Here is a 26,804-nt window from a genome sequence, read left to right on the forward strand (position 1 = left end):
TGCGGCACGAGGCCGGCGGCGCAGCGCAGGGACGGCGGCGTAGCGCAGGGGCGGCGGCGGCAAGGGTCCGGCACAGCACGAGGCCGAGGAGGGGAAGGAGAAAGGAAAGAAAGGAAGGAGGTTTACCGGAGGGGGGGGTCGGCGAGTCGGTGGCTTCGGCGGCTGTCGGCAACCACGAGGGAGAGAGAGAGAAGAAGGGAGGCTGCGGTGAGGGAAGGAAGAGATAAGGGAGATGGGGGGAGGGTGGCGTGCACGGCAAGGAAGGGAAGAGAAGAAGAAAAGAAAAGAGGGAGGGTGGCAGGGTGGCAGGTCGACGCACGTGCTCGGCACGTGCGTCGGTCAGGGAAATTTTTTTTTTTTTTTAATTTGGGGTGTTACAAAAACTCTGATAGAGATCTTCAAAATAAGGCTAATATTCAATAGTTTCAGAAATAATTTTAAATTACTAACTTTTTTAATTAAACGCATCAAAATTATATTACAAAATATAAACATCAAAATAAGTATTACACATCATTATTAAAAATATCAAAATTATATTACATGAAATAGACAGAAATGAACATTTAATAATAGAAATAATAAATATTTAATAGTCTAGTAAGTCATCTCTATAGCCATGATTTTAACAATTTCTCGCTCAGCATAAGAAGATCCAAGATAGAGAGACTCATTTTGAGGTTTGAAATACACTGCATTAAACACTTATGATAGAGACATGAGAATAAAGGAATATAATTTTTAATATAATTTTTATTTGATGTATTTCATCTTTAATGTATTTCATGTCAGAGGTTTTCAAATGTCTAACATATTTTATATTTGATATATTTTAATATTTAGTATTTATATTTGAAAATAATTTTGAGTTACTATCCGAATAATATTAAGAGATATCAATCTCAAATAATAAAAATATATTTATTATGTAATTTAAAAAAATTTAAAATTTAAATTAACTTAGAAATAATTTAATGTTAGACTTAATTTAAAAGTCTCGACATTTCTAACTGTACTATTTTTTTTATTAAAAATTGATTAATAAAAGATATAGATAAAATTAAAATTGTTAGATTAATAAAAGATAAAATTAAAATTTTGAAAAATCTAAAATATATGGAGCAAAACTCCAAAGTTTTTGGTGGGCTCTACTTAGCTAGCTCCAAATTTGAATGGAGCTCGGTTGGAACTCTATCGGATGGAGCGGCTGCAAGCGAGCTCTAAATTTGGAGATGCTCTAATAGTCGGGTTAGAACGATCGAAACCGAAACCGAAACCCGCTTGAAAAACCCGGCCTTCCAACCCGTCACCACGACCTTATCCTCTATATATACAAACCGAAACCGTAAGACATAAATCAATAATCAGAAAAGCAAAATCCCTGTGCCAGCGGGGAAATCCAGACGAGGCGTGCCGTAGGGTTTCCTTCTCTCTTTCTCTCTTCTATCTCTCCCCTTCTTCCCGCAGCCTTTCGAGACCTAGACTCTTAAAAACTCTCTCATCGATCTCTCCTCTCTCTCTCTCTCTTCGTGGTTTTAGGGCGTTAGATTAGCTTGCCCTATAGATCGATCGATCGTTTGCTTATCTTATCAACGCTACGCTATTTATTTCATACCATCGGATGATAGGGATGTCGGGAGCGAAGCAATCGAGGAGGGTTTCTTGGGCCCCCAATATGAAGTTGTGTCAGGTATAAACGGATTTCCGGTTCATGCAATTCGCACGCACTTCTGCTTAACTTTTGTTTGATTTTAGATGTAGATCCGTATCATCATTATCATCATCATCATCTTATGCCAGTTTCATGGATCCCAAAACTGTTTACTTCCTTCTGATCCATCTGGTTCTCGATTGTGGTGCCTCGATCTCTATACTTCTTCAAATCGCTAGTCCTGTAGGATTTCTCAAGGGATAAGATGTTTCTTTCTTGCTATTTTTTTGGCTGGTCTGGTGCCCGAGTAATTTTGAGCCGATGTAAATTGTAGCTAAGAAAATTGTCTCAGATTCAAAAACATGAAATGGAGTTTCCTGAGAACTGGTGGCCCATTCACTTCCGCTCAAATCATCTAATTCTCGTTTCCCGTGCAGTAAATATTACGATTTAGTTAATAGATGTAATTTATGAAACGGAGGTTGGAGTTCCAGATTGTTCCTAGCAATATTTTGGGGAAAGAAATATAGATGGCTATTGCATCAGTTGGATCGACAGTATACTCAATTATTTGGAATTGAAGAAAAGTTGGTTGAATTTAGTGAAGAATTGAAAGAGTACCCTTTTTTTTTAGAACCAGAGCTTTTTGGATACTCTGATCCCCAATAAGGATGATAATGTTTTGGAAGATCATACATTCAGTATGCTTATAGACGTAGGTTGATATGAAAGTATCAAGGAACTGATCTGTTCTTTATTTTGTTTAATAATTGATGAAATGAAATGCAATGACTGATCTTTCCTTTACTCCATTAAACTTGAGAATGAACTCTTTGTTATAAAAGAAAAATAAAAAGTTCTTATTTTGGGGTCTGGCTGCCATCCTTCAATAATACTTATAGATTACTGATAAAAGAAAAAGAGTGGTAAAGATAATTCACACAAAGATGCTTCTTGAGAAGATTTCTTTTCAATGTGCAGGTAAAATGAGTATTATGATTAATATCGTAATTTTATTAGAAATACTAGCCACTAAAGGCTAAATAGAATCTTGATGAAATACAGATATATAACAATTGGATTTGGATAACTTTGCAATCCACGGTAAGACATGATATTACTTCAAAAAATAAAGTTCCAAGACTTAAGTTGAAAAAATGCCTCAGAATCTGTGCAAGTTAAACAAAAGTTGAGTTTGGTATCTACTTCTTTCCTTTTCTTTGTTCCATTAGGAGTGGTAGAGGCTTTAAATCATGTCCTGAAGCCAACTTAACAGTATTTTGCAGTCGAGTTGATTGCATTTCCATTACAACTAAATATCATGGGAAATTGCAATTAGCAAAAATCCAATGAATAAAAAATAGTGAAGTAGAACATATTATTGTGATATGTGCTAATAAGATTCAAAATATGTGTGGCACAATTGTTCTGGGATATCACTTATAAGTTGCCAACAATGTTTACAAAACTCGAAGCACAGGCGTTATACCTGTGGACCTCTAAAGTTTATGAAAGTTTATGTTCTCAAGTTAATATTCATGATAGATTATATGGTTCCAGATAATAAAATGATGTTCAATTGATGACGGTTTTCCCTTATGTGCTGGACTTCCCATTGGACAACTAAGTTTAAATTTCTAATTTTTAATGTTTGGGAAATTATTGCTGTAACTAAATCTTCAGGTTCCAGTCTTATGTTGAAGTGCAAAAATTATCTATTGATATCTTTATATTGCATATTTCAAGCTCCAGTAGATTGTTTTTGTGATATATATTAGCGGTTAAACACTGGATTTGCCCAACTACTTCTAGAACCTTGAGATGTTTCTTGCTTAAGTTAACCTATACCTTGTTTGTGGATATCAAGTGACACCTCCAGTTTTGATTTTTCTCATTTGGTATTTCACTGTTTCTACACATTCTGAGAGATTTGTTTCAGGTTCCTTCTTTCCTTGTTGTTACAGTACTAAGGTATCGTTCATTGAAAAGAAGGGGAAAATGAAATGTAGTCAAAACAGGAAAGCCCACAGAGAAAGGTTTAATAAATTTTGGATAGAAGTTTCTCAATTTTTGTAGCTAAATCAGAAAAGCCTGATGTAAACATATTTACTATATGTGTATTACCACTTGGTAGTATTCTAATTTCACTTGATGATAGCATGATATGCCAAATGATACATGATCTTTAATTTCCTCACCCTGTAAGTATACTATATCATAACAAAGCTGACCTTCAGTTTAGAGTAAATATATCGTAAACAATATATTGCCTTCAAAATTCAAAATTGTTAATTCCACTAAACAGGATATATAGAAAGGTAAATAGTTCAACCATTACATTGTTGCACTAATCATATATGCGTAGGCTCATATGCATATAAATGAATATATATGTATACTCATTTGCAAATGTTTGTGTATACACAAGAAACAAGCATTTAGGACTAGTAGGTGTGCTTGTATTAGTTTGAAAATTAATCATTGATGAACTAGAAATAGTTGCAAGTAGACTCATAAGGTTTTGTTAATTGCCAACTATAAACTAGCAACACCAACAAAGAATTAGTTGGAGGAGAAAGTCCACATATGTGTGCATGTCCTTACGAAACTCATATAGAAGTCCATTCTAATGTCTTATAGATGCCAAACATCTTCACTACATATTCTAAGCTTTTAGCTAATGTTGTGAGTTAAGCAACATGATAACTATAGGCTAGTATGTTCTATATCGGTTGTATTAGCTACTTGTATCGGATCAGACTATTTTTAATTATGTGAATTCTGAATATTATTTAAAAATGCAGAAAACTTTCTACAAAAATTTATTTAGAAAAAAAAACAAATAAATAAGAAAGTTATAATTAGTCACATATGAAGCTTAAAAACTAAAGAAAAAACTTATTCAAAATTATGATAAATTTTGACTTGAATTTGACAGAGTTTTATACTTGTAAATTACCACTACAAAATAATAGTGAAGAGAGATCTTTTTTTTTTTGCACTATTGTTCTGTAGTGGTAAGAAAAGAGAAGTCAAAGAATGAGTGAGAATGAGAAGAGAAATGAGAAAAAAAAGAAACGGTCATCAGAATTCACTAGAGTGGAGTAGTCGAAAGGACTCACCGGATCTGTTGCTGGATGAGCTCGGTGAAGTTTGAGGGGGTGGGAGTAGAGTATATGTAAGAGATAGATGGTAAAAATTAAAATCTTGAAAAGAAGGCAGCAGAAGACTCTACAAGAGCAGATTTGAATGATCATATATGAGAAAATAAGTGGGAGATATTGAAGAATGCTCAGAGCTTATAGAAATGTATAAAAGAATGGATTTGGTTAATAGGTCTGATGATAATATAATTTACAAAGTATGAACATGTACTTTAGGAAATGAGGTAATCGTTTAATTACAAAGTTATTGGGAGAACTTAATTACACAACTTAGGTTACTAGAGTTAAAGATTTTTAAGAATATGGAAAAGAAAATATTCATACAGAGTTGTCCTAAAATTAGATGATGGAGTTTAGGTGATGGTAATATACTTATGTACATGATGATTAAGTAGATAAAATGACTAATTGAAGAGGTTTCTCATATATCTGCAAATAGAATAATAGTTTCTATGATTGGTGGATCAATGAGGCCTAAGCTTTAAAGGCCAATTGATATAAAGGAAGAATGAGAATGCTATAAAAATTGGCAATGTATAGAAATGAAGCTATGGAAGCTATGAATCAAAGATAGTGAAGCTAATTTGGTGGCTTACTGGCATATCATAATCTCTACCAAGTTAAGTATCGGCAATGAAACTAAACTACATATATAATTATTAAATCTAGTGAAGAAAATAATGTTATTAGGTAATATAAAACAACCTCAAAAGGTTTAGTAAAAGAAAAAGGTATAAGAAAAGGTGGAGTAGTCATCTTAACATTTTATCTAAGGAAATCTTTGATGGTGTTCTTAATGTAAAAATAGGCAAGGCGACTTGGATATATTAGAAAATTCAGATTAACAAGTAATACTGCTTTATAGCAAGGATTGACATGCGAATGGCATGGGAAGTACTAATGATCTATCAACATGATGTGTGGCTGTTGGCATGATCTGTTCAGATATGCTTGTTCTTGTTCCAAATAAATTGTGCTAGTTTGAAACATCATCAACTCTAAGTGAGCATGAAGACAGGATGAGTGGGCAAAAGAGAGTATCAGGATACTTGCTCCCATATTGGTGGCAGTAATTCATTAGAAAGGATATACTGCCCGTTCTGATCCTATCTATCGAAATGATAATCCATTCTTTAAAGCATATGAATCTTGGAAATTCTGTCATGATGGTACTTGTATCTGAGGTTTAGAGATAGAAGGTATTGTGTTAATAATTAGAAGATAAGAGGGAATAGCTACCTTAACGTGTGCATTTAAGAAAAATCTTGCTTCATTCTTTGGTTTTACAAATCGAAAAGCAAATTGAAAAACCCTACAAAGAAAAGGACAAATATTTTGATAAAAAAAAATGTTGCATGAAAGTGTGTTTAAAAGATTTAAGGACAGGACAATTTTACCTTATAAGTGTGAGGGCAACAGACACTAAAGGATGTTGGGTATTTGGACAAAGTACCTTAATTACAAGAACAAATGAGATACACAGAGTTGGCTAACCTCTGGTGTGACCTACCTCATGAGCCATAGTATAAGTTCTGTTGTAGTTATCTATAAACCAATTCTCTTTCATGCTGGTATGTCGAATACAAGATCTATCTGTTTTACTTAAGATGTTAAATGAGGAAGTGCACAAAAATTTGAGCAAAAAGTGAGTGCTTCTGGTTAGTGTAAGAGAAGACTTCTATTTACTCATATATTTTTTAATGGTTCACATGCGCATATGTTCGTAAGGAATCTGTATGAATGATTTACATTAGGGTTACAAATTAAGAGTCATGACTAATGCATGGTTATTTACTGGCAGACAAGTGAATTTACTTTGTCAATTAGGTTGTATGAAAGGTTCATTCAGTCTTCAGTTATTTTTTTTTATTGTCTATAGGTGAATGAACGACACAATTTAGTTAAAGCTTTTAAACTTTGTCTTTTTACTAGAATCTTATGGTTCTAGGATACATAGGTCTATGACTTAGTATATGAAATCCGAGGCTACTAAATCAAGTGATTAGGAAGTAACTAAAAGAATTCTTGTCTTTTCCCCTTTCCTGCCTATAGCCTAACAGGTTTTGGAGACTAGTTGTGCTTTTTGAATTTGAATGTAGGACAATGATGCAACAAGTTAAGCAAATGTTATCAAAAAGATAGGAATGAATGATGATGTTGAGATTAACGGTAGAATAATGAGGGCATGTAGCTGCATGAATTGTGGTAGCACAAATAGATTGAGATAGTTTTGACGTTTCAAAATCAAAACAACTGACATATTAAGGAACTAGTGTGAAAAGGTGGTCCTACTAAAAAGGTGCCTTTGAGGAGGAGGAGGGGGGGGGGGGGGGGGGGGGGTGGTGGTTGCAGGGAGCTGAGATGAGAGTAGTAGTTGAAGATAATGAATTGACAGATAACTTTGCATTAACATAGATGAATTGAGGAAAATTATCCACAAGTTATATATTCACCTCACAGTTGAGACTAGTGGCTTATGGTGTTCTAAATGGTGGTGCATGCATTTGCATATGTGGGCACAGTGTCATGTTCTAGGCTCTAATTGACATGCCAAATGATTAGTAGTTTAGTACATGACTGAGTTGTCCATTGTTGTGCATTATTAGGTAGGAATAACAGGTTAAGCATGAATTTAGGTGACCATCTTTTTAAATGCTTAAATGTCAAATTAGTTATATATAGTTTGATTATCTGTTTGCATAGCTAATTTTTTGCCTTTCTTAAATTAGCTTCCTTGAAACTGACATGTATATTTGTTGTACTATCCTAGGATGAACTTAAGTAGGTCTTTAGAAGTTCTGTTCTTCTGTGTTCTTGCTTCTTCTATGTATATATTTAGGGTTTTCACATATAATTAACTACACTTTAGACTTATTGCCAATGACCTCATTTATATAATTATAGCCAAAGAACCTTCTATGCATTCATATGGAATATTCTAATATCTTGTGAGAAAAATGTATATTGGGCAATTCTTTTGCATAGGTGGGAAAATGAGAGAAATAAATGGAAGTTAAGTGAAAGAGATAGAATTCACTAGAAATATTCCTTGTAAGTTATCTGAAGATGGCTTTTTGCAAATATACTTAAATAGAGTTGTCAAAATGTCATAGTTCTATAAAGCGGTTGCATGGGCATTGGCAATTGGTAAACCGCCTCACATATGCATTATGCAGTCCTTATAGGTGGTTAGCCTCATATAGGTTGTATATACAGACTGCATAAACATACGGGTCATGCGTTAGTTAAAAGAAAAGAAAACTCACTATGCCCTAAGTTTGCTCCTCTTTTGATGCCTCCCTCTCAATCTCTGTCCTTTCCTTTCTCTACGGTGGGTGGCGGGCAAAAATCTCTAGCTCGTGGGGCAGTGGCATGGAGCGGAGATCCCCTTCAATGTTTTTCATCATCTTCCTTCTCCTATTATAATGGAACTGATTGAGTCCGTGCTGGATGTGTGCTGGAACAATCTCCACTTATCTCTAAAAATCTCACATGTTGAATATGTGATGTGAGATATAATGGAAGTGATGTCAAATATGTGATGTGAGATATAATGGAAGTGAAAGAGGTGCATTTAATCCTCAGAAGCCAACAAAGATTAAAAAATGATAGTGGCTACCATGACCTTTTTTACAGTGGTCAGAATTCAAGCAGTCTTAATGTGCATATTGATGTCAGAGGTTGATGCTTGTTGGTGCCATAGTCTAATCTTTTCATTGATTAGATTGATAGAAGGCAAATTGAATCCTTAAAATGTGCTCGAAGATCGCAAAATGATTCTTACTGTTATATGAAGTATTCACGTTATGTGGATCTCCATGAAGCAGAATCTCCAATCAGTTAGGGTAATTGGCATCCTAAGGTGCAAGCTAGTCGACTATTGTTACATTTCTCCAGTTTGACGTGTGTATTATTTAATAACTCTTGATAACTGTATATGCTACTTGAGAGGCCATAATTATCAAATGCATATTAACTTATTAAGACAAATGCCTAGCACAACTATGGAAACTGCAGCTAATTGTATTAGGCATGTTTACATTAAGGCTGTGTGGTTCTTTTAATGAACTCTCTCTCTTTCCTTGGAGAACGAAGGTTTTCTGTTTTTGAGTTTTTTCTGGTTTCAGGTTAACTGTGGTTGCCATCTTACCGTCTGTAGGTAGTAGATTATCCTTTCATGATCATCACCTCTATTGTTTCCATAATATGTTCCTGGTAAACCATCACTTCATTTATCTTGTTGGGTATTGTATATGTTTGCTTCCCCTAGGTTCTAATTGGTATGGATGACTTGTAAGACATTCATCAATCTTTTATCCATTAGTGAATGTTTTATAATCATGGCTTCCAAGCTCTTGTTGTACTGTCCTTTTCCCTTTTCAATTCCATGGCTAGATGTTCAATGGTCTGAAATTTGTCTAGTGCAACTAGTTCTCTTCATAGATATTCTTATACTTTGACTTCTTAGGCCTGTGCTGTAACCATTAGATGGTGCATTTGTTAGTCTTGGAAAGAGTTACTTTCTCACTTGTAATTTAAGACTAACATCTTCGTAAGATGTTTTTGATGATTGATTGTAGGAGAGTATGCAGTGTTATTATGTAATAAACCTGCTTAATTTAATTAATGACTAGTTAACTGCATGATGTAATATTCATGATTTGGATCCTGTGGAAGTTCTTTACGTTCTCAAGTTAGTAGGCTTTAAATATGCATAGTAGAACAATATCATCCTTATGTGATCAGATCTTTTTTTTTTTTTTTTTTTTGCTGCTTACACCCAAGTAGAGTCAAATTAGCTTATTTTGCATGATTATTGGTTCTTCTATCATTCTGTGTAAGTTAGTGGAATCTCCTACTCTTTTCATGCTGCTCTATTCATCTTGTGACTTTCCTTCTATACTCTTACTAATCACCTGAAAATTTGCATTCTCTTTCAATAGGTACGGCTTTTTTTACCTGAAGATGCTCCTTTGCAATCAGGGCTGGGGACCCAAGACCATCTTCAAGCAAAGGCTTCATGGCTATTGCATTCAAATGTCACAGGCTCGGATGATTCTCTTCCTCCTGGTTTTGAAGCACCTCATCCCATTTACCAGTTCAAGATAGATATTTCACAGATCCCTATTACCAAATGGAAATGCCCTCCTAGGGTAAGTTTTTCCCCCACCTCATATTTATGAACCTAGCCTGAGGCTCATTTTCTCTATTCAACATCTGTTGATTGTTATCCTTGCTGAATTGCAGATTGTTTTGAATCCAGAGTGGTTAGTGGTTGCCGGAGAAGAAAGTGAAGAAGTGGCCATAGAGAATCAGAGAGAATTAGGAGTGCTTGAAGCAATTTATCCACGCCAATCTACCATTCCTCCAAAGTAACGTTCCTTGCTTCCTTGCAATTATTGTCCCTTTCATTCTAATCTTTGATTTTTCTTGCTCTTAACAAAACTTATGCCCTTCTAGCCCTTGTGTTTCTTCCGAGGTAGAATTTGCCTCCTATGATGACTCCCAGACTCCTATAGTTCCGATAGTTGCTATTGAAGATGAAGATACATCAGAACCATTGGAGAGCTCAGAATCCACTGATGTGCCAGACCATATTCAACCAGGGTCTCACAGCTTGCTTGAGAAGGCAACACCACCTAGGTTGCCTGACCTAAGGTTGATTACAGAGCAGTTGCAACGGAAAGCAGCACTTCCTTGCAGTGAAATACCAACCGGTGGTACTCGAGTTTGTGCCGAACCTGATGTTTTAGCTGCTGCCTCTGCTGCGTTTACTGCAATAATGAGGACCAACGAGGAGGGTAGCTTGATTGACCGAGATCTGCTCATCAAAATTCTCAGTGACCCCGCTCTGGTAGAAAAGCTGCTTACGGAGTATGGAGGCTCTAGACAAACCCTACCAGCTATACCTCCTTTTCCAGCTCCACCACCTCCACGTATCAGTATTGGTGCTTCTACCCCCTTCGCTGCACCACCAACCTCGCAGCTATATCCAGTAACCAATATGGTGCCACCCCCACCAATGGTGCACCCACAGCTGGTTGGGAATCGGCATCCTACACCTGTTTCTCAGATGCCAACCAGCGCTCCTCCAAGTGTTCCTCCTGTGAAAGATATAAACTACTATAAGAGCCTGATCCAGCAACATGGCGGGGAAAAGCAGGAAATGCTAGATCTCAATCCAATGCAGTTTGGAACTTATCCGAGCAATTCAGTAGGTATGAAGGATGTTGATGTAATAAGGAATGGTCCTAGGCCGCAAAGAGATTCTAAGCCCAAAATTCCAAAGCCTTGTGCTTACTTCAATAGTCGGAAAGGGTGTCGGCGGGGAGCTAGCTGCTTGTATCTGCATGATGGATCAATTGTGGAGCAGAATGAGGACTCAAAAGTGTCAAAAAGAATGAAAATTGATAGAGGAATTGCTGGTAGGAATGGATGAGTTGGACTGCTGGTTTTTCTGCCCCATCGTTGTTTTAAATGTTCATTCACCTCACTTGGTGTATATTATCCTTTTTATTTGCTCCCTATGTTTTCATAGGTTCTTTCGGAGAAGGAAATTCTTTCCTTCTGCAGGAAAGATTATTTTTACATCAAATTCTATTTGATCTCTCCTATTTTAAGTAGTCCAAATATAACATATAGAGCTTTCTTCACTGGGGTCATATTTCTGCGTTTACAAATAACTATGAAGAACCCTCTGCCCCTTCTCAAATTCACTAATTAACTTCTTGTTCTTTGGAGGTATTTGCAAATAATAAACTTCTTTGATTATATTATAGCTCATAAAGAACATTCTGAGAATATTTCTATTGATTTGACGAATATACTTGGTGGCGTTTGGTTCGGGCAGGGTATTTATTCACAAATTAGATGTTTTTAAATATATTTTACATTCAAATGCTCATTTGTATGTTTGATCAATTTGGTATAAAGTAAGTACATGATCATTACGCATAAAATTTTGTGACATATGTTTTAAATAAAATGATTAAAATATTTTATCCTCTATACTTAACTCTTCTCCACTTCCCTTTGTTCTTTTCTATCAATGTGCAAAATCTCTATTCCAATTAATATTAGTAAAAGATAATCAAAATACCTTCCTCTCTAGTTAATGTGCTTGTGATCTATACGTGACTAGCAAAAAAAATCATCCTTGTATTGAAAGTTATAACTACTTATCTTCTCCTAATTAATTTCACACTATCTATTACGTGGGTATTATAGTTTTTTTTTTTTCATGTTAAAGTAGCCTTACCGACTATACTTATACTTTAGTAATTGAATATAAATTTAATAAGCTTATTTGGGATAAACTATTATATTATAATAAAATATAAGTAAAGTTATATAGATATATACTTTATATTTAAGAAGCACGTATAAAGTTATCTTTGAAAAATCTAGTAAGCATTATCATTTTTCTAAGAACTTTTGAATATTTTCATCAAGTACCTGCTCAAATGGCCTGTTGCAAAACACGCATATAGCCTGACTGCAGTAAAGGTCTTCTACTATCTAGAGGTGATCATTGGGTGGGACGAGCTTTTTGAGCAAACCGAGCTTAAATATTTGTTCACGACCCAACCTACTAAGTATTCGGGCCAGACCGAGTTCGGGCTGAGCTAGAATATTCTAGCCCGTTATCGTCCACTAGCCTATTAGATATTGAGCTTAGGTTGAGTATAATGGGTCTAATAATGAGTTAAATATAAAAAAATTATATCTTATTGGCAAGTTTAATGTGTTTATATGAAGATATTTTAGTTATCTTTCCTTAGAACATACTTATATATTGATATATAGTTTACAAAATATTTAATGTGAGACTAAAATAATTATAGGAATACGAATGCAATATGAGTCAGACCATAGATGTGAATAGTGGGTTGGGCTTTCGGGCGGGGTTGGGTAAGCAAAGGCTTAGCCCATGCCACCCATTATCATCTCGGGCTTGGGTCGGCCTGGCCTAAGTCGAGCCAAGCTTAGCTCAATTAGAATTGGGTAGGTTGGGCTGAGTTTGGCCAGGTCAGACCTAATAATCTCTACTGCTTATTTAGTTTCCTTTTTTACATGCCCCTACCCAATTTTGATTAAAATACCTTTTAATGTTTTTTTAACATATTTTGAGGACGAAAATTGTTTACTTTATGATTTTTGAATGAAAAAGATCACTTTAGAAAATGCCTCCCCTCGTATGAAATAACAGCAAAATGCTACATATACTATTAGTATTAGGTTATATTTTAATAGTCAAATTTTTTTGTATAAAAATAGTCAAAATTATGATATCATCCTCGAATGTATGTTAGGAGGCATTTGCACCAAAAAGATTTTATAATTTGATAATAGTAAGATTCGGCTGTTGCAACTGAGTGCATACATTTTTTTATACTATAGTTTTTAAAGAAATAAAGCTTAAAATTGCTATTATACAACTATAGTTTTTTTTTTTTTTTTTTTTTTGCATAAATAGCCTTAGTTGTTAGTATGTGGCTATATGAAATATATCATAATTTAATCTCTTGTACTTATATCATTTTTACGTAGATAAGTTTCTAAATTTTCATAATTACACAACTATTCTTGAGACATAAATATATCTTCAACAGTAATCAAATTATATATATTAATCATTACACTAAGTCTAGCAAGGTTTTGATTATATATATATATATATATATATATATTAGTAGTCCATAGACTATGCATTAGCAATATTAGGCTGACTACAATCAAAATCTTAAGGAGGATTGTCCCAAATTTTACATAAGAGTGATTAGAGTAAGCTATGCTAGCAAAGTAATTAGCCATTCAGTTCTTGCTTCTACTAATATATGACTCTAATAAAGTTGATTTTTCTAATCCACTCTTTATACTCTTGATGATAGGAGAAATAGTCTAATTATAGTTTGTTGTTGTTATATGGATAACCATGATTACTAGCTGAGAATTATTGAAGACCTAATAGCTAAAAAACTTGTTTTGTTGTGAATCTCTATTAAGCCCTCTAGAAGGGCAAGGGCTTCAGGAGCACTATAATAGTGGGGTAGGAGTAGAGACTTTTCCATGCAGTATTCATTAAGATGCCTACAAATCACAATGTTTGCTCCAAAAAAAAAGCTTCATAGTAAGCGTCATCAACCCAGCAAATATGGTCCGCGCAAACTAGGTCAGGAAGCTTAGTTGACCCCACAACCAAAGATGAGGGAAGAGAGAGTTTGAGTTCGACAAGTCCATTCTTAGAATGATGATATCACAATAAAGGATAACCAAATAACTCCACGAAAATTGTGTCGTTGAGAGTGACAATTTAATCTTCAATGTTGGTTAGGGTGGTGATGAGATTCTTACTTGAACTTGCTAGCGAATCACACTACTTGAGCTAGAGGACAACCTACGTAGAGATGCTTAATCGTTTCTTCCTTAGATTTACAAAAGGGATAGGGATCCTCAATGCCTGAAATGTGACGATCGAGAGCAAATTCATTAAAAGGGTGTCCACAATACATCTCCATATAAATATTGGTGTCGACAATATATCTCCATATAAATATTTTAACTCTTAGGAGGATATCTTTAGTCTTCCACAATAGCTTCGAAATTTTCACATTGCTATGGTTTGAGAAAGAACTCTGATCATCTCATCCCAAAAGGGCTTTATAAGTAAAGTTAGAAGCAAATTCTCTCTTATTGTTTGTTGTCTTCTGAAAGGGCTGTATAAGAACTTTTATCATCTTCAGTCTTCCATAATATTTTTTCTTAAATATTTAAGTAGATATACCTATTTTATCCTTATACCTTAAAAGTCTCTGAAAATGCATTGAGCTCATCCACACAAGGGTCCTCGAGAAGATAGTGGATGCTATGAAATAGATTGATTGAGATTGAGATTAGAACCTTTCTTATTAAAGATGGATTATTGGCACAGGATAGCAGCTTGCCCTTCCTACCAACTATATTTTGTTTGAATTTGTCAGTAACAACGTGATAAGCCTCATTCAATTTGGGCAGGAAGAGTGGACCGACAAGATATTCTTTTTATTATTCATAAACTTCACTTTGAGGCTAAAAGATTGAAGAAAGATTTATTTGAATTTTGTAAAGAATTAAAAGAGTATTTTTTTTTATAACAAATGCTTCTTGAATATTGATACTTATTGAGGAAGAAAAAGTTCTAAAAAATCATACCTTGGATATGCTTATTGGCATAGATTGATATGAGCATACTAGGGAGCTGAGGTTGTTCCTTATTTTGTTTAATAACTAATAACATGAAATGTTATGGCTGACCATTCTTTTTTTTTTTCCAATAAACCTAAAAATATACACTTTGTTATAAACAAAAATTCAAAGCCATATATTGAGGTTGGTTGCCTTCTATCAATAATATTTCTAGATTATTGGTAAAAAAAAATAGTAATAAAGATAATTCACACAAAGATACTTCATGAAAAGATTTCTTTTTAATGTGTATATAACATTATTCTATTTAATATCTCAATTTTACTATAAATACTAGCAACTGAAAGCTGATAAAATCTTGATGAAATACACATTTTTATAAAATAGGTAGATTTGTATAACTTTACAATCTGCTATAAGACATGACATTACTTAACAAATACATTATTGAAATATTTTTAAACATTCTCCAAATTAGTTTAACTATAAGATCTTTGTTGGCTAACTTTACCTTTTGAACTCTTAAGTATTATTTACAAGCTAGCTGAGAAATCTCATCTAAACTTTCAAGTAGATATACCCTATTTCATTCCCATATCCTAAACAAAAATCTCCGAAAATGCCATTGAGTTCATCTAAGAGGGTTCGTGAGAATTTAGTAGATGCTATAAAATAGGTTGATCAGGATTGAAGTTACAACCTATTTTATCAAAAATTAAACGATTGGTGTGAGATAGTAGTTCATATTTCAACTAACCAATTTTGTTTGAACATGTTAGCAATGAAGTGGTAGGCTTCCTTCTTTGGTCTAAGCAACAAGAGTGGATTGTTAAGATACTTATATTTATTGTTTATAAATATTATTTTGAGAAAAGTAGATCAAAGAAAATTGATTGAATTTAGTAAAGAAAGAGTACCTTTTTTAGAAGAAATACTTTTTGGACATCTGATAATTAATGAGTATAAGAATGTTTTGAAAAATCACACCTTTGATATGCTTATTAGCATAGGTTGACATGAAAGTATTAGGAAATAAGTTTGTTATTTTTTTTATTTTGTTTAATAATTGATAATATAAATGCAATGGCTGATCATTTATTTTCTCCAATAAACCTATGATTGTACACTTTATTATAGAATAAAATTACAAGGGCCTTATTTTGAGATTTGGCTAAGTTTTTAAAAAATTACTTCTAGATTACTGCTAAGAAAAGAAATGATACTAATAATTCATAAAAAGATGCTTCCTAAAAAGATTTTTTTTTTTAATGTGCTAGTACCATGTGTATTATGATTTATATCTCAATTTTATAGGAAATATGGACCACCAAAGGTTGATAAAATGTTGATTGGATATAAACTTGTATACAATAGTAGATTTGAATAACTTTGCAATTCACAACATGGTATAATATTACTTCTGAATTTAAGCATTCTTCAGATTATTTTAATTATAAGAGCCTTGTTGGTTGCCTCTAGCTTTCAAACTCTCAAGCCTTCTTTATGTGGTTGGCAAATTTTCTCTCAAACTTTTAAGTATATATATATATATATATATATATATATATATATTCTTTTTCATCCGTGTATTCCCACCAAAAGTCTTTGAGAAGGTCATTGAGCTTATGCAAAAGAGTCGACGAGAAAATAGTAAACGCTTTAAAATAGTTCAATAGGGATTAAGGTTATAACTGATTTTATCAAAGAAGAGATGGCTAACATGGGATAGTAGTTTGGCCATCCACCTGACCAATCTTTTCTTTGGATTTATGACCAACGAAGTGGTGGGCTAACTTCTTCGATATGAGTAGCAAGAGTGGAGTACCAAATTATTCGCCTCATTGTTCATAAACTTCACTTTGAGAATAAAATATTGAAGAAAGGCTCGTTGAAAGAATATATTTTTAGAATAAATGCTTTTCAAATACCCAATACTTAATGAGTATGAGAATGTTTTGGAAGACCATACCTTCAATATACTTGTTGGCATAAGTTAATATAAAAGTATTAGAGAATTAAACTTGTTGGTTCTTATTTTGTTTAATAATTGATAACATGAAATGTAATAGCTGATCATTCATTATCTCTAACATGAGAATATATGCTTTGTTATAAAAGAATATTATAAAAACTTTATGTTGAGGTCTCACTACCTCTCTTCAATAATACTTCTAGATTATTGCTAAAGTAAAAAGAGTGATAAAGATAATTCTCAGAAATATTCTTCTTGAGAAGATTTTCTTTAAATTGTCAATAACATATATATTGTGATTAACATCTCAATTTTGTAAGAAAACTAGCCACTAAAGGTTGAATAAATCTTTGGATAATTTTCTTTTCAACCCCTAAACTATCATCATTTTTCACAATAACCTTTGAATTTTTTAGTACATAATGACCCTCTAAACTATTAAAAATATCTTATTTGACCTCTTCCGTTAAGGTGTCATTATATACTAAAATAAGTTTAAGGGGTCATTATGTGCCAAAAAAAGTTACAGTGGGTGACTATAGAGAAAGGTAATAGTTCAGCGGGTGAAAAGGAAATTATTCCTAAAATATCTTAATGAAAAAAATACTTATACAATAGTTAGATTTGGATAACTTTGCAATACACAATGAGACATAATATTATTTCATAAATACAATGTTAAAAAAAGTTTTAAGCATTCTCCATATTACTTTAAATGTAAGAGTTTTGTTGGCTTCTTCTAGCTTTCAAACTCCCAAGCCTTCTTCATGAACTAGTTAGTAAATTTTCTCTCAAACTTTTAAGAACATATATCATATCTTATCCCCATTCCCCATTAAAAGTCTATAAGAATGCCATTGAGATATCTAAGATGGTCCTCGGGTATATAGTGAAAGCTATGAAATGGGTCAATTGAGATTAATGTTAGAATTGATTTTATCAAAGATGAGGTTAATAGCATGGAAAAGTAAATTAGCGAACATATATAGAAAATATTCTGATGTTAAATCTGTGAGTTAAACTTAACCAAGTATCTATGTTAAGTTAAATATACTAAAAAGTTATGATAATACCCTCAACCAAATTATACTAAGGACATTTTAGTCATTTTAGATATAAAGGTATTTTAGTTATTTTAGAAATAAAGTATCTCTACTTAATGAAATATTCTCATAGTTGTTTTATGTATATATTCGCTTATCATAGAGCTCAATTTGTAAATAATGAAAATATAAGGTATTAATCATAATTTCGTTAAAAAGTAAGGTGTTATATGTAAATTGTCCTTATGTTTATTATTCATAAAGTTCACATTAAGTGAGGATTAGAGTGTTTTGGAATATTATATCTTGAATATGCTTATCAGCGTAGGTTGACATAAAAGTAGTAGAGAACTGAGCTTGTTGTTTCTTATTTTATTTAACAACTAATAACGTGAAATGCAATAGCTGATCATTCTTTTTCTCTAATAAATCTCAGAATATATGCTTTGTTATAAAAGAAAAATACAGGAACCTTATACCATGGTCTGGCTATATTTCTTTAATAATACTTCTAGATTACTATTAAGTAAAAAGAGCGAGAAAGATAATTCATTCAAATATGCTTCTTGATAATTTTTTAAAATGTACAGGTAACATTAGTATTTTGATTAATATCCCAATTTTACTAGTAATATTGACCACTAAAAGCTGATAAAATAAAACCCTATATACAATAGTTGGATATGCATAACTTTTATAATTCACCATAAGACATGATATTACTTTACAACCATGATTTTCTAGGAATTCTAAGCATTCTCCAAATTAGTTTAATTCTAAGAGCTTTGTTGGCCACCTTTAAATTTCGAACTCCTAAGCCTCATTTATTGAAGTTAAAACTTATTTTATCAAAGATGGGATGACTAGCATGGGATAGTAGGTTAGCCTTCCAAGCAACCAATTTTTGTTTAAACTTGTTAACAATGAAGTTGTAGGCTTCCTTTCTTCAATTTGGGTAACAAGTGTAGATTGTCAAAATATTTGCCTTAATTATTCATAAACTTCACTTTGAAAACAGAAAAATTAAAGAAATGTTGGTTGAATTTAGTGAATAATTAAAAGAGTACCTTTTCCATACCAAGTACATTTGAAATACGAGATACTTAACGAGGATGAAGATGTTTTTGAAGATCATATCTTGGATATGCTTATTGGCATATGTTGACATGAAAGTACCAAGGAAAGGACCTTGTGGTTCTTTGTTTTATTTAGTAATTGATAAAATGAAATGCAATGGCCAGTCATTTTTTTTTCATAAAATCCTAAAATATACGTTTTGTTAGGCCTTGTTTGCTTTGAGTTTAGGGATCTCACTAAACTGGTTTAGGAACTCCTAAACTGGTTCAGTAACCAAATATTTTTTTATCCTTTCCATATCTAATTAAGTTTACTCTTCAAAAAATTCAAGACTAATAAATAAAACTAACTAATCGAGTTCGAGGCTTAGCCTCAAACCAAACAAGACTTTATAAAATAAAAATACAATAACATTATGTTAAGATTTCGCTGCCTTCCTTCAATAATATTTACAGATTACTACTAAGTAATAAAAAGTGATAAAGATAATTCAAATAAAGATGCTTCTTGAGAAAAAAAATTTTTAATACGCAGGTAATATGATATTATGATTAATATCTCAATTTTAATAGAAATATTAGCCACTGGAGGGTGATTAAATCTTGATCATATACAAACTTGTATATACAAATGAATTTGGATAATTTTGCAATCCACTATCAACATATTATTTTACTTCACAAGTATAATGTTTCAAATATATTTAAGCCTTTTCTAGATTAGTTTAACTAGAAGTGTTTCGTTGGCTACCTTTTGTTTTCGAGCACTCAAGCCTCGCTGATTGACAAGTTTTTTTCTTAATTCTCAAATAGATATTACTCTATCTCATCCCCTCATCCCCACCTAGTAGGGTTTTCAAGAATATGGTTGACGCCATGAAAATGCCGACAAGTATTGAGGTTAGAACCAATTTTATTAAAGATGAGACAACAAGTGTGGGATACCTGCTTGGCCTTCCAACTAGCTAATTTTTATTTTGAACTTGTTAGCAATGAAGTGGTATACTTCCTCTTTATATTTGGGCAGCAAGAGTGATTTATCAAGGTATTATTTGCTTTTATTGTTCATATACTAATTTGATAGTAGAAGCTCGAAGAAAAGTTGGTTGAATTTAGTGAAGAATTTAAAGAGTATATCTGTTTAAACAAGTGTTTTTTTTTTTTGTGATATTCTATATTTAATGAGAATGAGAATATTTTGGAATATCATACCTTTGATATGCTTATTGGAGTAGATTCACATGAATGTACTAGAGAACTATGCTTGTTGTTCCTTATTTTATTTAATAATTGATAATAAGAAATACAATGGCTGATCATTATTTGTCTACAAAACTTAAGAATGTATGCCTTGTTTTAAAAAAAATAATATACAAGAGTCATATGTTGAGATCTGACTGCCTTTCTTTAATAATACTTTCAAATTACTGCTAAGAAAAGAAGAGTGATAAAAGATAATTTAGAGAAAGATGCTTCTTAAGAAGATTTCTCTTTATGTGCGGTTAACATGAGTATTCTGATTAATATTCTAATTTTTTTAGGAAATATTGGCCACTTAAGGGTGATAAAATCTTGATGAAATATAAACATGTATGCAATAGTTGCATTTGAATAAATTTGCAATCCAATGTAAAATATGTTATTACTTCAATTTTTTACATCCAGATCAGTCCAGATTTGGTTGCATCCCATAGCCAAAACCCTAACCCTAAGGCTGAAAAAGTTTCTCGGCCTAAGGGTGCCGCTGTAGGGTGCATAGGCGCTAGCAATGGCTGGGCAAGGTTGTGGACCACTGGCAATTGACCTCTAAGTAGTCTTTGCGGTGGTAGAGTGGTGGCAAGCAGTGTTGGAAGCCAATTATCAAGCTCAAGCTCAAGTTGCTGCAACGGCGGCTATGAAGCGTCGCCGACAGGCCCACTGGCCCTCGATGGCTACAATTGGTGGACATGGCGCTACTATAGTGGAGCTCGATGGCGAAGAGGTCAGTGGAACCGCCTCAATGTGGCTTAGCTCGAGATAATTTACTACAACTGTGGTTGTCGGTTTTAGCCAAATGGCAGTCTTCGATGGATGTGATGGCCACCATTGGATGGCACTCGGCTCAAGGAAGCCGACCGTGGTTGCTAGTGGTCGCCAAAATGTCGGACCTAAGCCCATAAGTGATAATTTTTCTACAACAACAAAGAGAGCCATCGATAACAATCTTTCGGCCATCTCTAATATTTGCCGTTGGCATGGCTCGAGTGCGGCGGTCCCGTAGAAGGGATCATATGTGACTGTTTGGGCTGAGAGAGCCCTGGATTTTCTTTTGATCCTCTCGATGCTATGATAGCTATTGCCATAGCTTGGAGAGCCTTTTTTATCCTCTGAGCGCTCTCTGTGGCTCTCTTCCTTTGCTCCTCCATGGATTCGAGTATCGTCGTTGCCCACGCCGATCACTCATCATCAGCGATGGCTGCTGGTGATGGTATCAGAGAAGACCCAGTCCGTACGAAGATGAGTTCTTAGTCCTCCATGATAGCGATCTCCCTCGGATTTGCTTTGGATCATGTGTTCACTAATGGCCAAAGAATGGTGGCTCTAATACTAATATTACGAACTAGATCTAGACCGATTTGGACGTAAGAAATTATGAATTTTTTATGGTGGTAACCTTGGAAGTTTTGGTAATAATGACTTTAGTTTCACGTGAATTAAAAATCGTGATGAAAAGTTAAAAAATAAAATAGTGGAGAAAGATCAGAATGGGGAAGATCAATAACTATCTGACTTTACGGTAGTCATCGAAGGGTGGTGAACAACCAAGGGTGGTGGTGGACGGTCGTAGAATAGGATAGCTGCTAGAGGAAGATAGTGGCTAGGGTTTGGAAGCTCAGAAATATTCTATAGTTAAGATATACTTTTACAAAGATAAAGATAAAGATAATAGAACAGCTACTATAAAAGATAAAGGCAAAATAATAAAATAACTTAACTCAATGATCAATTCCATAATAATTATCAACTCATGACCACTTATATTTATAGCAGTAAAATTCTAGCGGATTAGATCCACATGTGGATTATCCGCTTTATTTAAAATTTAAAGAAATTACATAAACCTAACTAATTAACTCGATCCCTCGTGGTCTAATCATAACGGAGCACGTCCATTAGTGGGCTCAGGCTTGACATTCAAGTTGAGATCGAGGCCCTAAGGCCTACAACTTTTAGAGAGGCCTTCTCACTTGTGATTTTAATAGAGTCTAAGTTGAATTTGTTGAACCAGATCTAGAAGAGAGGAGGAAGATGGCCCAAGCTCAGGGCCTACCAGAGGCTGCACCTACCATGGCCCAAGCTGCATAAACGTCCTAGTAGAACGAATAGGAGATTATGCGTCATTTTGTGCTAAATAACTTGAAAGACCACAAGAAGAAGGGCTTGTGCTTTTAATGTGATTACCGTTTTATTCATACACGTCATATTCTTAGGCAGTGTTGAAGAAGAAGAACTCAAGTCCTCCCACTAGCATGAGAGGCTACATGAGTACAAAAACATGTAAGAATAGTCACCTTGAGGACAATGTGTTGGAAGCGTGGTGGGTTGATATAATTTGACCACGAAAGTCGAGTTAGTTGGGTTGAGTTGAGTCAAATTGAGTCGAGTCAAGTTGAGTCTAGTTGATTACTTTTGCTATTTGCTTTTAAATGTGAATTAAAGTGGATAATTTATGTATCTAGGGGGAGTTAGATCCGACCCGTTGTGACTCTATACTTATAAATAGGGTTGATCATGGTTTATTTATCATCATAGAATGAATACTAGTTAAGCCACTTTCTTATCTTGCTTTAAATTGTTTAATCATAGTCATTTATTTTCTTAGGAATATATCTAGTGTAGCAACCCTAATTCTACCTTCTAACGGTGACTTGATATTGGAATAACAAACATGAGAGGTGGTTGTTGGGTATATTATAATTATATAGTGAGCTGTCTTAAACCCTAGACAACATTTTAAAATTAGGATATATTATATATACACATTTTTCTTTTGCTTTCAACATGATTATATAATTGAAGATGAGCATATTAAACATAATTTATTTATTGAGTTAATCTCTAGCATGAGTATACATGTGATAGATATAATGACAAGAGAATGTATTGCATCATATTTTCTTTAACTTTGTTACAACCTAAATTTCTAAGATGCATATTTTGTTATAGTATTAGATAAATGGGATATGTTTTATTCTTTAGAAGGAACTTGTAAAGTTTTATTAGTAGTTAATTGATAGAAAGCATAAGGATGTCCGATTGGATGCTATGCTTAGAGGTGTCTTGATGGAGTTTAGTCGTCAATGATGCAATATTGTAACCCACATTTGAGATCAGTTGTCTATGTGTGCATTAGACATTTTAACATACTCCTTTAAGAATGATTGTGAGATTGGATACTGAATGTAGACTATACACGGTAGTCTATAGTATGATTGTAATGACGAAAGGAAAAGTTAGAGTGCAAACGCTATCCTATCCGGGAAATTTAGTATCAAATGATGTTATCCGGAGTATTTTAGTAATCTTATTTGCAAAATGATATAAAGTCAGCAGCCATAACATCTAACGTCAAACTATATAAGTCAAATTTATATTCAATAACATATAAAATACTCATTGTACATATATTTGGGACGTTGTGAAATTTAGCCGAATCTAAAGGTTTTCCAGGAATTTAATTTGGCACGAACTTAAGAAACGAATGAAATAGAAGAAAAAAGTTGCAGAATATTAATTTCGTAACCTACATTATTGCCGTATTTCTTCCACGTCGTGTTTAATCCTTTTATTATTAATCGATTGAGCCTTTTATTTTCAAAATATAATATGTTTGCATCAGCCTCTAACATAGTTTTTAAGATCGTTATCTCTTGCATTTGAGGAGGCAATGTAAACAAGGCGAGGAAAAATATCCAGTGGGGAGATAGAAGAAGCAGGATAAAAACTAAAGGGATCCATAGAATGGAAAGAGTTTTTCCTCCAAAATAAATAATGATTTATATTGAATCTATTGACCCATTTGATAAAAGGTGTTGCTGCTTTCAAGAAATGTATTAAAGATAATTGTATTTTTCAAAACCCAAAGTAATGTAGGTAGGGGTGAAAACGGGTCGGATTAACTCTGACCCGACCCGCTATCCGACCCGACTCGGATCGGATTCGGATAAAAAATTTCTATCCGACTCGGATTCGGATAAAAAATTTCTATCCGACTCGGATTCGGATTCGGATACGGATAGAATTTTTAAAAAAAAATCGGATACGGATTCGGATACGGGTCGGATAAATTTTTCGGATTCGGATACGGATATCGGATATCCGTTTACCCGCATATTTTTTTAAATGATTTACAGTTTTTAGTTTGCTTATTTAAATAGTAAGTATTAATATTATTACTAATAATACGTTATATATTATTTATAGAGATTAATTTCTCTAATTTTATATATTTGACATACAAAAAAATTATTTGTTGTAAAACTCTTAATAATTTTGTGTTAATTATATTTAAATAAAATATTATAATTATTTTAAATTTAATTAATATCCGTTTAAGATCCGATCCTTTATCCGAAAATTATCCGTATCCGTTTAGTTAGAATATAGTTTTAAATTTTGCTATCCGTCCAATATCCGTATCCGAACTAAAAATACGGATCCGGATATGGGTTGAACACTATCCGATCCGTATCCGATCCGTATCCGATCCATTTTCACCCCTAAATGTAGGGCAATTTGGTCTAGAAACTTAACTTAGAATATTGTTAGATACTTTCCAACAAATTAAAAGCTTTATCTATAAAATAATAATAAAAAACTTTGGGTCAAAATGTTGGGTATTATTTATAATTTTCTTGTAAATAAAACAATTGGACGAGCCTATCTCGGATCGGGTACAATTACCGAATCCAAATGAAGTCAACTTTTGTGTGGATCTACGAGATGAGTTTTATTTTACTGAAACATTCATACTTGTAGACGCTTCACTGATCAAAACTTAATGACAAAATTAATCAAGCATTATATATTATTAGCAAGTAGCATTTAGATTCATCAAAAGGATAAACGCTTGATTTGGTATCACATGCTTGGTCGTACTACATGCGAGCACTATCTGCGATAACACTCGACATACGTGCATGTTGCTCCTGAGATTTCTGTTCAAGATCGTTTTTAGTGGTGGACGTGACGGTGGACGTGGTTCCGAGTTCTCCGAGCTCTCTTTATTTATCTTTTTAAAGGAAGTCAATAGACGACAGACAATTTATTAAAACAGTCAATAATTTGGTTACAAGTTGATATATAAGAAGAAAGGGTAATTTGCACCAAAAATTCAGTTGGGTTTTAATTTTGTCACTCATGCTTACTTTATGTTTCTTTGTAAATAACGAATTTTTTTTATTCTTATTATGAACTATTTTTGGAACGATACAGTTGATAAAGGAATTTATCACCTTCATAGAAGTCATTAACTTGCTATTTAACCTTGATAGCTAAGTTGGAGGTGGTGATAAATTCCTCTATCAACCGTAGGAAAGCTTGAGGGAAACCATGAAGGCGAAGAGCATCAAGGACGAAAGCCACTCCATCCTATTGAAGACCTTAGAGTAGGGCTGTCAGGCTTGACGAGCAGCTCGGGCTCGGCTCGGGCTCGGCTCAGGTGAAGCTCGAGTCCGGCTCGGCTCGATCAGAGCTGAGCCGAGCCTGAGCCATCATAATAGGCTCGAAATTAATATCGAGCCGAGCCTGAGCTGGAGTCGGCTCGCTCAGGCTCAGCTCGATAAGCTCGATAGCCTGACTCCCTATTACTAAGGACACGTGGCATAAAGAAATATTGCCACGTGTCCCTCACTAACTCATTCTCACCCGGAACACAATATTCATCACCCTCACCTACCCTCACCTACCTCACCCTCATTAATTACTTCACCTTTCCCATCACCACCTTCCCCATCCTCAATTCCCCTACCCCACCCTCATCTTCACTCTCACCCTTATCCACCTGATCACCTTCACTCTTCCCTCCCCGTCGACCTCCATCGGCAACGACGGCAAGCCACCACCACGGCGCCACGCCTTCCTCTCCATCGGCCTCCTCCTCCTCCTCCTTCGTCGTCGGCCTCCTCCATCCGTCTCCTCCTCCTCCTCCTCCTCCTCCTCCTCCTCCTCCTCCTTCGCCGTCGGCCTCCTCCTCCTCCTCCTCTGTCGTTGGCCTCCTCCATCCGTCTCCGACTCCTTCGGCAAGCCGCTGTCCATGTCGCCACCGCCCACGTCGCCACCGCCCACGTCGCCATCGCCTCTAATCGAGCTCGAGCTTTGCTCGGGCTCGGTTAGGCTCAGCTCGAGCTCGGCTCGGGTTGAGCTGAGCCGAGCCTAAGCAACATTATGAGGCTCGAAACTAATTTCGAGCCGAGCCTGAGCCAGAGTCGGCTCGCTCAGGCTCGGTTCGTTTACACCCTTACCTTAGAGAGATCTGCTTTCAAAAGAAAGGAACCTTTGAGGCTTTTGGAGATCTTGAGATAACGGATGATTTCCTTTGCTATGATTTGATTATTTGTGATGTTTTTACCCAGCACAAAAGAATTTTGTTCTTTTGCTATAATGCTCAGTATAAGAGGCTTCATTCTTACTGCCAATAGCTTTGTGATGATCTTATAGTAAGTATTACATAAA

The 26,804-nt window shown here is 34.3% G+C and overlaps 1 protein-coding gene across 1 annotated transcript; it reads left to right on the forward strand.

Annotated features, from left to right (window-relative positions):
- The first annotated feature begins 1,368 nt into the window (after window positions 1-1,368).
- On the forward strand, window positions 1,369-11,447 carry LOC140770028 (zinc finger CCCH domain-containing protein 30). Its single transcript, XM_073110981.1, has 4 exons — window positions 1,369-1,690; window positions 9,759-9,968; window positions 10,063-10,187; window positions 10,276-11,447. Exons 1-4 carry the CDS (start codon window positions 1,622-1,624, stop codon window positions 11,252-11,254), a joined length of 1,383 nt encoding a protein of 460 aa, XP_072967082.1. The 5' UTR covers window positions 1,369-1,621; the 3' UTR covers window positions 11,255-11,447.
- Window positions 11,448-26,804: the final 15,357 nt, after the last annotated feature.

This window comes from Typha angustifolia, chromosome 11, assembly GCF_048772165.1.
Source record: "Typha angustifolia cultivar Huaian chromosome 11, ASM4877216v1, whole genome shotgun sequence".
NCBI lineage: Eukaryota > Viridiplantae > Streptophyta > Magnoliopsida > Poales > Typhaceae > Typha > Typha angustifolia.